Here is a 12,664-nt window from a genome sequence, read left to right as displayed (position 1 = left end):
ATTTCTAGGGAAACAGTGATATTCAGTAAATATTTGGTGAAAATTATATAGTCATTTATTTGCTTCAGTTAGTGAACTCTATCTAGGATGTATTCTATGAACAGTTAAGTTCCTGGCAGCTCAAAATTTCAACATTGGACAGTGTTCTGTCCTTTTCAATGCTGTTAAATCTTTGAAAAGGTAGATTGTGTTGTTGCTATTATAAAAAACAAGAAATCAGAATGGCAGTGTCTAATCTGAAACAGGGAAAGTGGTATAGTGCCCAATGGCTACACATAAACAAACCATCAGTAACTGCTGTAACTATACTTATTTTTGAACTATTTTCTTTCAAAAACCACAGCCAAAAATAAGTCGTTTTGTTTGCTAAGCTGTTAGATCAAAGCAGAATTTCTCTGTATCCAGAAGCTACTTGAAAAGGAACTCTACACCTACTATATGCAGTTTGAGGGAAAAACTAGAAATATTAAAGACACTATGAACCAAGAAAGCTTAGAAACTTTTTCCCTAGATGGAGTCCACTAACTGAAGCAAATAACTGACCATATAATTTTCACCAAATATTTACTAATTGCTTAATGGTTTACCGCATACAGGATTAAATTACTCACTACCCATCTGAATCAAACCAAGTCATGAAGAGCTTTGTATTTCACAGGGATTAAAGATCCCCAAATTTTCACCTATCATTTTATAATCAACTAGTCAACACTAAATTTCAAACAATAAAATTCTGAATAATTTCTGCATAATACCTGAATGTGAGCTCTCAAGGGTAGTATCTGATGATTTGCATTCTGGAAATGAAGAGATTGCTTCTAATTGTGGAACATAGTACATCTTCTGACTACCAGATGGTTTGTATGGCAATAGTACAGGCTGAGCTAAGGAGGTAAAGATCAGAACGATTCATAAGAAAACAGCTGTTAATTTATTGATTACATACCATATAACAAGATGTGCCAGGCAATTTTTACATTTCTGGTACATAAATGAACTCAATTGAAATCAAGGCAGAAGTTATATAACACATAAACTGAACAAGCAAATTATATGGTACTTTAATAAATTATAAATGATATACAAAAAAATCAGAAAATACTGTGGAAGATTAGGAATACAGGAGAAATCCTGGTAGAATTAGGTTTCATTGAGAAGATGAGTTTTGTTTTTGTAGGAGGATGGGGGGTGGATTTTTTGGGGGGGTAGAGTGGTACCAGTCTTAGGGCTTGAACTCAAGACCTGGGCTTTTGTGCTCATGGTTAGTGCTCTATCACTTCAGCTACTTTTGGCTTTTTAGTAGTAAATTGGAAGTGTCTCATGGCTGTCTTCAAACCGTAATCCTGAGGTCTCAGCCTCCTCAGTAGCTAGGATTATAGGAGTTAGCCTGTTTTTAAGTTATTGCACATTATCTGCATTTTTGCAAAAATCATTAAACAAAAACAAGTCAACTAAAAGTAGTATGAGTTTCACATGTTAACTCTACAAGAAATTAAAATACTCTCTTCGTAGCTATGTAAATAAAAGATACAATAATAATCCTATTACAATATAATATTCATCTAGATATAATAATCTGGGTATAATAATCATCTAGATCCTAATGCTTGAATTAAAGGTAGGTTTAATAAAAATCAGTGACAACTTTTTAAGGTAACTACATGCAAAATTTGGTTCAATAACCCTTACCATCTGCACCATGAGACGGACTAATCTGTTGCACTGAAGACGATGAACCAAACTTCACAGGAACTTTGGGCGGCTTTTGGGTGCTGGGTTCTTTACAATCAGCCGCATTAATAAAAATCTCAGATGAAAACATGGTCTTTTCTGGACTTTCTGTTGTTATCTGAGTGACAGCATCAGATGATAACTTTCCAGAGGAAGCACAGTAGGGAGGCCTACTCTGTTCTTGTGAACTGAAAAGAGAAGATATGGCAGATCATATTCTTGGCCATAAATATTTTGTGAACACAGTAATCTCAAATATTCCTAAGATATTTCCACAATGCCCTTCATTTTCTTAGGAACACATCAAAATGTGTTTATGTGTTTTATTTTAAAACCTACTTTCAATTTATAATACATTATATAATTAACTTGGGAAATAATAATTTTATTTTTAATTACTAGATGGCCACTATGAAATAAAAGACAGGGCTAAATGCCTGGACTGTTCAAAAAGAAATAACAGTCTTCTCTCAAGAGAAACCAGAAGCTCTCAAATTTATAGCTATATAAGAGAATAGTAAATAAATGGTCAAAATAAATACCTATCTCTCAAATTTGTAGCTATATATATTAAGATTATAGAGAATTCATACTAAATGAGAACAGAGCCAATAAATCATCAAAATAATAGCTAGGGAGTAAATGCAAATTTTGCTTTAAAAGAATACTAACACAGGTAGACACCTTCCCAACAAAAGTGGTCATGTTTAATTTTTACCTACCTCCTTGAACTTAGGCTGGTATTAACTGAATTTCAAGGAATATTGTATAAAGGTAACAGTAACTTCACAGTGGAGAAAACTGGAAAACACTATTTTACCCAAGTGATGAAGGCTGACATCACCAGGGATGACTTGTAGGTATCATTTCCTGTACGACATAAAAGGGGCACTTCGGCTGCAATATTATTTCCCCAAACCTGAGACCAGCCAAACCCAAATTTAAGAGCTACCTAGAAAATATCTAATAGTACATTATCCAAGGTTAAAAAGAATAAAAGATTGTCATATATCATAGTAGACTAAGAGAAATGACAACTGTCTTAGTCTGTTTGCACTGCTATAACAAATGCTATATACTATGTGTGGCATTTACTTATTATTTATAACAAAATTATTGTTCATATTTCTGGAGCATGGGAAGTATAAGATCAAAGCATTGGTGAGAACTCTCTTTCTGGTTCATAGACAGTGTCTTTTCTCCATGTTCCCATATATACAAGAGACAAGGTAGCTTCCTTAAGTCTCTTTCCCTGTCGTAAGGGTATAAATCCCCTTCATGAGGGACCCACCTTCATGACCACATCACTTTCTAAAGGCTACATCTCCAAATTTCATCATAATAAGGATTTGGGTGTATGAATTTTGGAGACATAAACATTTAGACCATAGCATTCTTTTCCTGTCCATCAAACTTCAGTCCTCCTCACATGCAAAATCCATTAATTACATCCCAAAGCTATTGCAGCAATGACTCTGAAATCAAGTCTAGAGCATTGTCTTATCTTAATCAGATATGGATAGATTCAAAGTATATTCCACCTTGAGGCAAATGCTCCCCAGATGTCATCCTGTGAAGTTAAACCATGTTCTTCCAAAATACAATGGTAGGTCAGGCACAGTATATACATTCTCATTCCAATAGGGAAAAATGAAAGGGAGGGATGGGAAGGAAGGAGTCCCAATAAAGTCCCAAACTCTAAATCTCGAGAATTACTCTAAGTTATGGGTCCGCATTGGAGTGAAAGTTCATGCCTTCTGAACCCACAGCTTTGAGCAATCCCACCTCTAATGCAGAGTTGTGTGGCAGATCTACTTCCTTGATGACTCTATGAGTAGCTCTCCTGGGCTGGAATTATACCCAGGTGGCTCTATTATTCTGGTACCTTAGGGTAGCCTTGTCCCCATGACTGCTAAACAATGCCTGAGATGGGTCTCTCTATGGCCCTGCTCTCACAGTGACCTCCTGCCTGGGCTCTGTGGCTCTCTATGGCATCTATAACACCACAATGTTGTTAGGAGAGCACATGCAATACTCAGTCCTCAAAGTCACACCAAAGATGACAGAGGGCAGATAGCAGAACCTGTGTCAGTACTGGGCAGTCAACATGAAGGTCCCCTGGAGCCTGTCATCTCTCCACTGAAATTATTCTGTTTCAAGGCCTTTGCAACTCTGGGCCATAGATAGTGCCAATGACATGTGAAATGCCTTTGGGACAATTCTTCAATATTATTTATTAATTAATTTATTTATTTAGCCAGTCCTGGGCCTTGGACTCAGGGCCTGAGCACTGTCCCTAGCTTCTTTTTCTTTGCTCAAGGCTAGCACTCTGCCACTTGAGCCACAAGTGTCACTTCTGGCCATTTTCTACATATGTGGTGCTGGGGAATCAAACCCAGGGCTTCATGTATATAAGGCAAGCACTCTTACCACTAGGCCATATTCCCAGTCCCATTTCTTCAATATTCATGATGGTAGCACCTTACATCTTCTTACCAAATGGCCACACTATTGCGTGTTCTCTTACAAACACACTTTTAACATTTTTTATAAGATGGAAAAGCTGAAGTTTTCTTAAATTTTGAATTTCTGCTTCTTAAAAAAATTACAAGTCCATTATTCTTTTTCCTCTTTAGGAGTACTGGGGTTATGAACTAGGAGCTTCACTTTAGGTAAGAGGTCTACCACTTGAACCATACTTCCTAGCTCTAAAATTCCATCCTTAAATCGTTTTCAAACTGTACCTTCAATACTTTGCTTACAAATTTCTTCTGTCAGTTCATTATAAAACAAACCTTCCATTAAAAAAATTAAGACACAAAACACAATTCAACCTTGTAAAAAAAGGAATGGCTTGCCTCCAGTTCACAATAGTATGTTCCTCATTTCTTCCTTTTTGTTTACTTTTGTGGTACTTGGGTCTGAATTCAGGAACTCACATCTACAAGGCAGATGATCTAACACTTGAGCCACTCTCCTAGTATCAGTTATTTTCAAGATTATGGTCTTGCTCTATGCTTAAGCCAGGATGGACTGTGTTTCTCTCCCATCTGTGCTTACTGGCATTACTGAGATGACAGTTGTGCACCCCTACAGCCAGCCACCGTGCTTCTCCTATAGCCTGGAATGACAAATGTAGGCTACTGCATCCGGCCATTGGTTGAGATAAAAGACTCATAATCTTTTTCTTTTTTTAGTCTAGGCTGACATGAATTAGTTTAGAGGTCCAAGCCACTGTATCCAGCCATGTTCCTTATTTCTGAAGCCTCATCAGAACAGCATTTGCAGCCTGTATTTCCATGAACTTTCTATCACATCTTGATAATTTTCTTTCCCTCTAAGCATGCATCAAAATTAACCTTGACTGTTGGTAAACAGCAATCAATATAGGCCTTTTTTAGTGTATATCTAAAAAACTCTTCTAGCTTCTCCCCATTACAGACTTTCAAAGCCACTTCCATATTAACACATATTTGGCTAGAGCAGAAGCTTTCCCCCTCCCACCTCACCCCCGCAACTTCTTGCTTTAAGTCTATTCAGGCTGCTATAAGAGAGTATCATATGCTGGGTGACATATAAACATTACTGTACATAGTTCTAAAGCAGGGCACTGGTATATTTTATGCTTTTTGCTTCATAGTTAACTCTTCTAACCCTGTCCTTACCTGGCAGAAAAGACTTGTAGTTCCCTGAAGTCCTCTTCTAAGACACGACTCCCACTCAAAAGAGATACTCTTATGATCTAATTACTTCCCAAAGATTCATTCTATTCAATAGGAGAAACCTTAGAACATTGGCATAGGCAAGAACTGAGTGGAGTTTCACGGCTCAGCAAATAGGAGACTCCACAAATGGGACTGCATCAAAAAAAATTCTGCACAGCAAAGGACATAAACAAAAAAGACAGCATACAGAAAGGGAGAAAATCTTTACCAGCTATGCATCCAACAAGGGCCTAAATATCCAGAATATATAAGGAGCCTAAGAAACTAAACCTAAAAAATCCTAACTGAATTAGTAACTGGGCAACGGAGCTAAAGAAAGACTTCTCAGAAGAATGGTCAATAAATGCAAGAGGAAATGTTCACACACCTGGCCATAAAGGAAACACAAATCAAAACAACATTAAGATTTCATCCCACCACAGTAAGATCGGCCATCATCGAAAATACAAACAGTAAAAAATGCTGGCAAGGATGTGGAGAAAAAGCAACCCTATTACACTGTTGGTGGGAATGTAAACTAGTACAACCACTCTGGCAGTTTGGAGATTCCTCAAAAAAACAAACATAAGCCTACCCTAAGATCCAGAAATACCACTCTTGGCATTTACCCAAACAAAGCATTACAAGTCAGGATTCAGTAAAGACACTTGCACATCCATGTTCACAGCAGCACTATTCACAACAGTCAACGTATAGAAACAGCCCAGATGTTCTACAACGGATGAGTGGATCAAGAAAGGGTACATGTATACAAAGGAAATTTACTCACTTATTAGAATAATATGTCAGGTACAGGGAAATGGACAGACCTAGACAAAAGCATGTTAGGGCTGGGGATATGGATTAGTGGCAAGAGTGCTTGCCTTGTATACATGAAGCCCTGGATTCAATTTCCCAACACTACATATACAGAAAAAGGCCAGAAGTGGCACTGTGGTTCAAGTGGCAGAGTGCTAGCCTTGAGCAAAAAGAAGCCAAGGACAGTGCTCAGGTCCTGAGTCCAAGCCCCAGGATTGGCAAAAAAAGAAAAAAAAGAAAAAAGTATGTTAAGTAAGTCAGACTCAGAGAGACAAATAGAACATGTTTTCTCTTATATGTGGAAGCTAGATCTAAAATACAAACATATACAAGGTTTTATGTATATAGACCCAAACTGACTATAAAGGATAGTATACTTAGGAGAGTAGTCCAAAGTAACAACAGTTTAAGAAAATGAATATCAGGAAGCAGAAATGTGTTTGGGACAATATGAGGGAGGGTACATGAATGAAGGGTACAAGAATGAGCAAATGCAAATGCAATTATATACAATAGGCATTAAGTAAAAATTGAATTATGTAACTTGAGGGAAGAGTTGAGGGAGAGATTGGGGACAATAATGAAAGGGGTGACATTAATCAAGATACATTATACTCATTACCTGATTTATAGAATTGTAACCTCTTTGTAAACTACTCAATAAGATTTTAAGAAAATGTAAGATGTTAACATTGGAGAACTGGGCAAAGGCTATAAGAAAGATTATTTTTAATTAGTTAGTAAATTAATAATTTATGCCAGTACCAGGGCTTGAACTGAGGGTGTTGGCTTTCTTGTTCAAAGCTGGTACTTAAGCAACCACTTAAGTCACATCTCCATCCAGCCCAACTTTCTCCTGTTCTTTCCCTGCCAGCTTAGAACCACGATCCTCTAAATCTCAGTCTCTTTAGTAGTTAAGACTACAGTGTGAGCCAGCAGTGCCTGTCAAAGGCTACTTCTAAAAATGAGTCTGTGTTCCATTACATGGCAAGGGTTCTGACCCATACTAGCTCTTCTAAAAACGACATTTGCCAAAAAGAAAAAAAGGGGAATAATGCTGTATTTGAAGTTTCCTGAAGAAGAGGCTAAATACCTAATACCCGAAGGAGAAATTCCAAGATAAGGAACTAAAACCCCATCAGATTCTCAATCAAATGTCAAAAGAAAGGTAACATTGTTCAAAAAAAAAAAAAAAAGGAAATGTATTTATTACCTGACTGATGAAATGGTAGCCCCTCTGTACAACATTAATAAGAATAAATTTTTATTTTAAAGTCAAAAGGAGCACCATCAAGAAAGGGGCTGGAGAGATCTAAGCACCAATCTCTAGCTTGTTCACTTTCTCATGCTATATGGTGACCTACTTAAAACAGAGCATATTAATGGCTGGGATTAAAGGAGGAGCCAGAATGTTTATCTTTGGTCAGATGAAATATTCACAGATTCTTTACCATGGAGAAACATAGTAGTGATGATTAGTGGGAAGGGAAAGGGAAACAAATGGAAAAGATGAAGATCTGTATTTGTTAACAAATACAAAGAAACTGAAGTTGTTTGGGGTATCTTATCATATCAGAATCAAAGTAAGACACAAATAACATGAAACTATCGAAACTATACAAACACAGGGGGACTGACTGAACACTATACACTTGTGTGTATACAACAGTATTGGAACTTGAATACAGGGCCTGGTCTAAACACTGTCTCTCAGCTTTTTCGTTTAAGGATAGCACTCTACCACTTGAGCCACATCACTTCTGGGGATTTTTGCTGGTTAACTAGAGGTAAGAATTCCATATACTTTTCTTACACATGGCTTCAAACCATGATTCTCAGATCTCAGCCTCCTCAGTAGCTAGGATTACAAGTACATGAGACACCAAATGCCCACTCTATGAACAACATACTTTTTCTTTCTTTCTTTCTTTTTTTTTTTTTTTTTTTGCCAGTCTTGGGGCTTGAACTCAGGGCCTAAGCACTATTCCTGAGCTACTTTTGCGCAAGGCTAGCACTCTACCACTTCAGCTATGTGCCACTTCTGGCTTTTTCCGTTTATGTGGTACTGAGGAAACGAACCCAGGGCTTCATGAATGCTAGATAAGCACTCTACCACCAAGCCACATTCCCAGCCCAACAATATACTTTTAAATGACCAATCATGGATTAAATCTGGAAGGAAACAGAAAATTCCTAGAATCAAATGAAAATGAAAATACAATATACTAGAACCTGTGAGATAAAACAAAGGCAGTTATAAGAGGAAAGTTTATAGCTATAAGGCACCTATATTAAAAAATAAAAGATCTCAAAAGTAGAAAACTCAATACTCTTAGGAAAACAAAAACAAGCCAAACTGAAAATTACTGGATTGAGAAAATAATAAAGAGCGGGACAGAAACTAATGGAGACCTAAAAAAAATCACATACACACATACAAAGAATAAAATAAGTTGTTTTAACAGTTTGTCTAATTTACAGCTAAAGGAATCAAGAGAGAACAAAGTTAATGAAATTAGAGATAGCAATGAGATCCAGAGGGTCATCAGAAAATACTTTGGATCGATTCACTACCAAATTTTACTAGACCTTTAAAATGAAACTTTTTTTTTTACTATTAAAGTCTAGTTTTATTTTTAAAAAAGATTTTATAAGTCTGTCACCCTCAAATAAACATAAGCAAATTATTTACTCCTCTCGCCCACCATATGAGGCTCTCCCTGCTTCAGTCTCTCAGAAAAATGTAAGTAAACAAATTTTTTCATGGACATGAATCACTTATATTTCTGTTTAGATATGAAATTTTCTCTTTACGAATTATTTAACAGTGGCTCTGTAGTGGTACTCTTGTGCAGCTGTAGATTGCTATAATTCTGCAAGTCTGCTTTTCTAGTCCCTTGATTGTGCTCTAGGGTCCAAACCTTATATAGAGAGAAATATGGTTTAACTGGGCTGCCAGAAAAGTCCACTGAATGCATCTTGTAGCACTCTGTGACAAGCAAGAGAAGAAGTATAGCCTCCAGCCAGGTCTTGTGGAGACGCAGCTCTCACATGATTTAGGTATCCAAGTCTTCCTAACATCTCACACTCACGAACTTGTGGCCCACAAGTCTCTTATCTGCAGCGATTGGTATTCATATAGAGTTTCTTCCAGCTTATGAATAGGTGCTAATGAAATATGTTGGCCCATTTTGATACCAGTGGAAAATGTCACAGGTTTCACAGTTTTAGGTTTTTCAAGTTGCATTTCCAGTTGGGTAGATCTATCTTTATGTTGAGCCAGAAGCAGAGCAACAGGGAGATCAGAAATCTCCAGTTCATCTAAAAAGGCCTGTTTATTCTTCCTTTTGAGAATCTGCTGCAGTTGTTCCTTTCTGTATAAACAATCTTCTTTGTTCATTTTCCTGTCGTTCTACCTCTAAAGCTTCTTCTAATTCTTCTTGTTTCCGAGTCAGTTTTAACTTACTTTTCTGAATGACATCTTTGTTTTCCTTTTGGTACATCTCCATTTTCTTTTTTGTGTTTTCCAAATCCACATTGTTGGTCAAGTTGAAAACAGTTTCCTCCACTTCTTCTAGGAAATCATTATATTCTCTTAGACTAGGAAAGTCTTCTTCCCTTTTATTGTATATCTTTAATACTTTTTTCCGAATCTCAACCTCCTTGTCAACAGGTGGGTCTTCAAAGAGCTTTACTCTGAAGTTGCTCTTTCTAAGGGGAGTGCCACACTCAGGACAGTTTCCAGCTCCTCTAACAAATAGTAAGTCCACACAACTTTCACAACTTCCCCTCCAGCCCAGTCCGGCTGCCCACCTCTGGCTGCCCACCTCTCCCCGCCCCCCACCTCGCTTCCCCCTCTCCCCACCACCGCACACACCGGGAGGGGGGCGGTGGTGGCCCCGAGAAGGGAGTCTAAAATGAAACTCTTAAATGGGGAGCCGGAGGCTCATGCTTGTAATACTAGCTACTCAGGAAGCTGAGAACTAAGGATCTATATTATATATAAGACTTATATCAAAGCCAGCAAGAGCAGGAGACTCTTATCTCCAACTAATTACCAAAAAAGCCTGAAGTGGAACTCAAATGGCAAAGTGCTAGCCTGAGCAAAAAAGCTCAGGGACAATGCCTAGGACATGAGTTCAAGCTTTCAGTTCAGGAAAAAAAAAGAGGGGAAAAAAGAAACCTTATACTTGTGAATGTCAGTTAATCCAGCCACTACAGAAATCCATTTGGAAGTTCCTCAAAGCCAACAAGTAGAACTATACATGCACACTGTCTGACAAACCCGGGTTCAAATCCACCTCCCACATGAAATGGCCATGTGCAATCTTAAGGCAAAAACACTTAAATTCCCTTCTGTCTCTTAAGTTTTTAAAACATCTAAAATTGAGGTAATCCTATCTATTCCCAATGATTATACTAAATAAAGTAATAAAAGCATTCATCATCCTGGCATTTAATACATTGTGAGCAAACGGCATTGCTGTTAGCTTCATTTTTACAATCATCTATTATTTTCTTTTCATTCCTAATGATCTTGTTTAAATTTTTTCTTATTTTCTTGGTACCAGGATTTGAACTCAGGGCCATGTACTTGCACAGCTTCCTTGTCTGTCACTCAACCACTTGAACCACACTTTGAGCCTTGGTTTTCTCTGGTTATTTGGGAGATAGGAGTCTCAGACTTTTCTGCCCACTCTAGCTTCAAAACTGCAGTTCTTTTTTTCTTCTTCGTTATTGTCAAAGTGAAGTACAGAGGGGTTACAGTTTCATATGTAAGGCATATACATTTCTTATCCAACTTTTTACCTCCTCTCCCATTTTTCCCCGTCTTCTCCCTCCCCACTTCCCTTCCCCCCCCCCATGAGTTGTACAGTTGGTTTACACCAATCACTACTGCAATGGTTTGTCTTTTTATCCTTTGTCTCTTGATTATGGTATTCCCTTTCCCTTCCCTAGTTTCAATACAGGTATATACAGTGTTTGGGGTGCTAATATCAGTTACAGTGATAGCAGGGGTAAAACCATGGGAAGGGAATACAAGAGGAAAAAAAGGGGTATGGGGGGCTGGGGATATGGCCTAGTGGCAAGAGAGCTTGCCTCGTATACATGAGGCCCTGGGTTCGATTCCCCAGCACCACATATACAGAAAATGGCCAGAAGTGGCGCTATGGCTCAAGTGGCAGAGTGCTAGCATCGAGCAAAAGGAAGCCAGGGACAGTGCTCAGGCCCTGAGTCCAAGGCCCAGGACTGGCCAAAAAAAAAAACAACAACAACAACAAAAAAGGGGTATGGTTTCACATGGCATGTTGAAAATAACTTGTTTCCATAATGTGAAGTTTATTTCGCTTAGCATCATTTTATGTGTTCATACGGGCATAACTATTGAGCTATTGTGATCTTCTGCTATGACTATCCTAGACATGTACCAATTATTTTTTATGAGGGAAACCATAGAGTCCATGTTTCTTTGGGTCTAGCTCACTTTACTTAGTATGACTTTTTCCAAGTCCTTCCATTTCCTTATGAATGGGGCAGTGTCATTCTTTCTGATAGAGGCATAGAAAAAGTGTTTGATAAAATCCAGCACCCATTTATACTAAAAGCTTTGGAGAAACTAGGATTCCAGGGATTATTATATTCAGGATTCCAATCCTAAATATAATAAAGGCTGTCTATGACAAACCCACAGCAAACATTATATTTAATGGTGAAAAGTTAAAGCTTTTTCCTTTAAAATCAGGAGCAAGACAAGGTTGTCTGCTCTCTCCTCTCCTCTTCAACATAGTATTAGAATTCCTAGCAGGAGCAATAAGGCAAGAGAAAGACATAAAGGGGATCCAAATAGGAAAAGATGAAGTAAAACTCTCTCTTTGCAGATGACATGATCCTATATCTAAAGAACCCCATAGACTCTACTCCCAAGTTACTTGAGCTGATCCAAAACTTTGGTAAAGTAGCATGATATAAAATAAATCCTCAAAAATCAGTGGCTTTTCTATATGCCAACAACCTGAAGAGTGAAGCTGAAATCAGGAAAGCAACGCCTTTTACAATAGCCTCAAGAAACAAAATACTTAGGACTAATGTTAACCAAAGAAGTGAAGGACCTCTCTGATGAGAACTTTAAAAAACTGAAAAAGGAAATTAAGGCAGAACTAAGGAAATGGAAAAACCTCCCATGCCCCTGGATTAGGGAGAATTAACACTGTGAAAATGGCAATATTGAGGGACGAGGTAACAAACAGTACAAGAAATGTATCCAATGCTTAACATATGAAATTGTAACCTCTCTGTACAACAGTTTGATAATAAAAATTTGAAAAGAAAATGGCAATATTGCCAAAAGCTATCTACAAACTGCAGTTCTCAGAATCTCAGCCTTCTGAATAGCTAAGATTACAGATGTG

The 12,664-nt window shown here is 37.7% G+C and overlaps 1 protein-coding gene and 1 pseudogene across 1 annotated transcript in view; both read right to left on the bottom strand.

Moving 5' to 3' along the window:
- The window catches only part of Alms1 (ALMS1 centrosome and basal body associated protein), a 146,751-nt gene that overhangs the window by 47,303 nt on the left and 86,784 nt on the right, over window positions 1-12,664 (bottom strand). The window contains exons 17-18 of the mRNA XM_048352749.1: window positions 1,690-1,919; window positions 756-884 (exon numbers count right to left, since the gene is read on the bottom strand). Coding sequence (XP_048208706.1) covers window positions 756-884; window positions 1,690-1,919 — 359 coding nt within the window. The remainder of the gene's footprint in view (window positions 1-755; window positions 885-1,689; window positions 1,920-12,664) is intronic.
- Window positions 9,061-10,735, bottom strand: LOC125356771 (annotated as a pseudogene).

This window comes from Perognathus longimembris, chromosome 8 (assembly GCF_023159225.1).
Source record: "Perognathus longimembris pacificus isolate PPM17 chromosome 8, ASM2315922v1, whole genome shotgun sequence".
Lineage (NCBI taxonomy): Eukaryota > Metazoa > Chordata > Mammalia > Rodentia > Heteromyidae > Perognathus > Perognathus longimembris.
Note: the sequence above shows the minus strand (reverse complement) of the source record. Positions and strands in the feature narration are given on the sequence as shown.